Below are 5386 nucleotides of genomic sequence, written 5' to 3'. Positions count from 1 at the left end.
CTTGCTGGTTGACTAATGTTTGGTCTACTCTTCAGGGGCAGCCCTAGTTGAATTCAGCTGATAGCGATATCTCCAACTGTATCAACAAAACCGCTAGGGTTGGGTACCGAAACTCTGTACTTTTTGTACTTGGTACCGATTCACGTCGGTACTACCGAATACTGATTCACTTAAAATGAATCGAGCGAGAGCGCATGACTCGCACCTCAGACTCAGCAACAATGGCGACTAAAAAAATGTGCAGACAAAAGTTAACGTGCAGCACTGTTCCTAAATGTTCTCAATCAAAAGTTGAAACTGAGAAGTTTAGACTTTAAAAAGTACCGAAATAAGGTATCGTTTGGTACCGGTACCGAATTCCAGATACCGGTACCGTTTCGGTTAAATTATGAACGGTACCCAACCCTAAAAAACACTAACGGGACTAGCAAGCATGCTAGTAAGAGTGTGGACGCAGTAACTGTGCATGGGCCCAAGTGGTCAGCTGGAGACCCATGATAAACACAGGTGTGAACGGCGAAGTAACTCGGCTGTCCAACTGGTTTGGAGCACTGAAAGGCATGCTAATACCAGGTACAAACAGGTTCACTGTGTGCACAATGCACAACGAGGAAGACCCTGTGCTGCTGGCAGAAGAAGCGGTCAGCAGCACGCATGGGAATGAATGACAACTTTTTTTCCCTGTAAGAAACTAAAGTTGTTGCTTTTTAGAAATAAAGTTGATAAGACAGTTTGACAAGAAAAAAGAACAAGGGGGCGTGACAAAGTGTCAACACTTGACAACCTGGCGTTGCTGTAATGTAGGTTTTGGCAGGCAGCTGCTGTTCCCTTTTTCATTTCCAGTGAATTTTTTGGAGGTACAGAATACCAGATCGCCTTACCCTTTGCTCTCTCTCCAGATTTCTAGTCTTTCTTTCAATAGAAAGCTAAAAATGCTCAAAAATTATCCCTAAAAAAGGCACATTACTGCTAAACCACTGGTGAGAGGTAAAGCAAACTGTCATTATCTATGTGGTTATAAAATGATTAGTGAGGCCTGCTAATATAATTCATGATGGCCCATTTACACCAACACCAACTTTTTTTTCTGCCTCTCTCCCTGACTCTCCTCCACACACTCGGGCCCTGTCATCTGCATTGAAGGGCCCACTGAGATCCTCTGTCTCCGCTGTTTGTGCCTGATGAGCTGCTTGACAAACAAACAGCTCGTATCCTCCTTGGCTTCTCCCCTCCACTGCTGGGACTTTTAACCTCAATATTTGGAATCTTAAATGGGGGAACACTGCGTACCCTTTGTCTAGGAAACACTCCCTGACAGGAAGCGTTGTGTAGAAGTAAACAGGTGCACTATCTACTGTAGTGAATCCTGCTGTTGTTTAACAGTTATATACAGGGCAGGGGCCTGATGCATAAAGCTGTGCGGCTTCACGACTAAAATGCACAGACAGAAACACTCACACACATAATGTTATGGATCCAAGACCACAGCTTACCATAAATGGATGTTTATCAATACCTGTAGCTGCTCCACTATTTATGAGAACTGTAAATGAACGGAGCAACAAAGGAGTGCGGTTGTACTGATTATGTCTCATCAGCGACATTGGCCAGCAGCACCAGAGGAGCTGTCATCATGGGTGACTGTTCCGCGCGGCCACTAATTCATCACATATATCTTAAAAACCCTTATCGCTGCGGTGTCTCATTTATTCATTATTAAGTGTCAGAAAGATGATCAGTGTTTAATTTATAGTGAAATTGATTTTACAGTCATTACAAATTCAGGAGAAAATGAAAAGATCAGTAACACATGAATATTATGGCTCAAATTCAAACGGGAAGAATAATCAAAAACTATCACTCATAAAAAAAGTTATCTTAATAAATGTGTCTTTAATTTACATTTTACAGAATGCTGTGACTGTAAGAATAATAACACAGTTAACTTGGCAAACAACCGTGAAACTATGTTCTACCAAAAAGTTGCATCTCTTACTTTACATTTAAATGCCCCCTTTATCATATCACCCACAGCTATTATGTATGCATGAGGTGCTCACATTATATGAATATCCGTTTATGTATGGGCATGCATAATTACACATCTGCCTCCTGATATTTGACTATAATGGTGCAGTTTTTAAGAGGGGAATTATTGTTGGCCCAGTTCCACATGTGCATCAATCACTTAATTTATTTTTCACATTGTTTTATTCCTGTTGTCTGTATGAAAGTCTTCAGCCATTAAAATGTAGAACTTCAATTCACTGCTAATGGCTTCCATTTTTACCATAGTAGCTTTTCTACCTTTTTAACTTTCTGTAAAAGCTCATTTTAATTTGTACTGTAACTGTATTTCAAAACATATAAACAAAAAATGTTGTAGCTTCCCGAACATAAACTCTGCCTCGGTTGCACTGAAAGTTATCTACCTTATTCCTGAGGGCACTACTGTATAAATGATTATGGGCGCAACTTCCAGTGAGATAGCGGAAGTAGCAGTAAGATATTTAGTCCCATAGACTGTCTGTGGTTTGTCCCAGTGGCTACTCTTGGTGGCTAACCACCAACACTGATTCTTTTCAAAAGTAATTTGAGCTGAAAAGGTCAATAAGACCAGTGCGTTCAGTAACTTCAGAGAGCCAAGACGAGTTTCCTCAACTTGAACCGTTCACCTGTGAATCTCAACACTTCAACAGACCCACATCTGTTTGAACCTTTTCTGAGAACAATCTCAACACTTCGACAGATTCAAATCTGTTCGAACTTCTGCAACATTTTCGGGAGGCATTTTCCCCATTAAATTGCAGATATCAGCTGCCATACCTGCTAAGTACTTTTTAGTTTGCTGATCGTTCTAGCCGGGGTGTCTGCAGGTCCTAAAAAAGTCTTAAAATGTCTTTAATTCATTTTTTTCAAAAGATTAGGGCTTAAACTCATCATTTGGTAATCTTAAATTTGAATTTCTCAGATCTTAATGTAATTTTGTTCAACTGTCTATAAATTTCTTTTTGTCAAATCAGTAAGCTTTTCTGCATCAAGGCCTCATGTCTGATGTTACAGATCTTTAAACCTTAATTTGCCACTAAACCTGACAGTGTCCATTGCCTTACTCACTCTAATAACCATTTTACTTCATAAAACCTACCTCTGCACTGGACCACATATATACTACCTGCACTTATACTTGACTGCAGTGCTTGAATGAGAAGAAATTTGACGGTCTTAAATATGGTTCAAAATGATGTTGAAAATGTCATAAAAAGCACTGAATTGAAGTGTTTGATACCTGTAGACACCCCGGCCTCCAACAGTGGGGAGCTAGAGAGCAGGTCTCTGCAGCAGGACCATGCTAGGACCAGCCAACCCATTCGGCAGAACATTAGTCCCTTTGCTGAGAGGAATTACCTCAGCCAGGCCGGCTACATCAGCCCTCATCCCTGCACTCAAACGTCAGGGATGAAACGAAAGCCTGATGATGACGATGGATCTGAAGACCAGCCGTCCAAGAAGAGCAAGCCTGGATGGTACAGGTAGGCTCACCTCCATCAGTCACATTATTATCACTCAGTTAACTAAGGAGATTTTAAGAATGTAGAAGCTTTTGGATCAGTTTAATGTCTGCTTGTGTCAAAATTCTTTTCAATCAGTTAACCTACTATTGATCAAACTACAGGGGAAAGAACAACTGTCCAGCCACCTCCAGCAGCACCCTGTATGCCAGCACTAACATCCAGGCTAGATCTGCTGCTGTGAGGAACCCTCCTGCCCAGCCCCTGAACCAGAGCGTCAACGGCCACTCCTCAGCGCCTCAGAGCAGCCAGGCCAAGAGCTCCATTGGGTCAGGAGTTAAAAGAAAGGCTGATGGTGATGATGATCATCATCACACAGTATCTGACCGATATATAAGGTCACATGATGATAGTAGGAGGTGCCGGAGAGACCACACAAGAACATCTTCCCAAAGCTGCAACTCACCAAGGGTTAAGAGGAAGAGGTCTCATGGTGACAACTATGACTCCGAGAGGTCAGACCATGAGAGCAAGAGGGTAAAGAAAAGCTCTGCAGCTCCATCCACCTGCAGCAGCAGCAGCAGTTCATGTACCCAGACTCTCCATGTTCGGCCTATTCGGAGAAGCATTACACCGGAGCACCACTGTCAGAAGGCATAAGATTCATGCTGCACCTGGATCGAGAGCAGGGCTCGGTCAGGGCTGGACGATGAGAGGAGAGGAGAAAGAGAAAGAGGAGGACAGGAAAAGGATGAGGACAGGGGGCGGAGGAGTTTTATTCATTCTTTATTTTTATCAATTTATTAAGGTTAAGGTGTGTGTGTGTGTGTATATATATATATATATATATATATACACACATTATCATTCATTCACATGTCATCAGCATGATTACATATCATTAATATGCTGTAGCCTAAATAAGACGGGGACATAGATTTTTCTTTGAAGTGTTTCTTAGTTATTAAAAAAGGAAACCATTGTTAAACTGTGGTGTTCAAAAAGAAAGCAATGATATCTGGCTGCCAGATAAAAAATGAAGGTTTTGCTTGCAAAGAAATTATATATTATTATATATAAATTATATAAAGAAGTTACCTGCTTGAATGGAAAATATTTTTCTAATGCTGATAATCAAAAAAAATCATACCTGCCAAAATCAAAAACACGTATTTTTCTCTTTTACCTGTAGTGCTTTTCATCAGTCTAAATTGTTTTTGTGTGATTTGCCTAGTGTTGGAGAAATCAGCTGTAGCGATGTCTACCGTCTGTCATATATAACGGAACTAGCTGGCAGTCAGCTTGTGGTGTTTTGCAGGGACATCGCAAAATTAAAAGTGATTGCACCAGAGTTAGCCAGCAGCTAATTTGCATCTGTTGTCCTGGCGCAGATAGACAGATAAAAACAACAACAAAACAGCAAATACAACACATAACACAGTATAGTAGACAACAGTCCATCGGTGTAATAAAATCAATATAATACAATAAGTACAAGGCCATTACTGTTGATGGTCCTTTTGTGCTAAATTTATTCAGAGCTTAAGGTTGTCTCTTTCCAGAAATCGTGACCTGGTTACTCAAGATAATCCACAGACCTTGTTGTAAACAGTTTCATGGAGGAACTATTTTCTGTCTACTAATCTGCACCTGTATTATTGAGCAGGGAAGCATGCATCTACTGATGGCTTGTCTAGCACTGTTGAGCTGCTAATGTTGCAGCAGAGCCGAGGAGGACCCCACTTGTTCTGCCCTCACTGTGCGTAAAGCCACCCTTGCAAAGCTAGGCAGACAGTTAACATCAGAATGTGGGGAAAAAAGACCAGGACACTGATTTCCGTTTGAAGGCAAAGTCTTGTTTAGTTTTTTGATTC

At 41.1% G+C, this 5386-nt stretch overlaps 1 protein-coding gene across 1 annotated transcript; it reads left to right on the top strand.

The window, feature by feature from the left end:
• The first annotated feature begins 494 nt into the window (after positions 1-494).
• Positions 495-4172, top strand: LOC125904386 (uncharacterized). The gene is made up of 3 exons (XM_049601739.1): positions 495-573; positions 3296-3533; positions 3677-4172. The coding sequence occupies exons 1-3, from the start codon at positions 495-497 to the stop codon at positions 4170-4172; spliced, it is 813 nt and encodes a 270-aa protein (XP_049457696.1).
• Positions 4173-5386: the final 1214 nt, after the last annotated feature.

The sequence above is a fragment of the Epinephelus fuscoguttatus genome, linkage group LG17 (assembly GCF_011397635.1).
Source record: "Epinephelus fuscoguttatus linkage group LG17, E.fuscoguttatus.final_Chr_v1".
NCBI lineage: Eukaryota > Metazoa > Chordata > Actinopteri > Perciformes > Serranidae > Epinephelus > Epinephelus fuscoguttatus.
The sequence above is the reverse complement of the archived record's forward strand: the minus strand, read 5'-3'. Positions and strand labels throughout refer to the sequence as shown.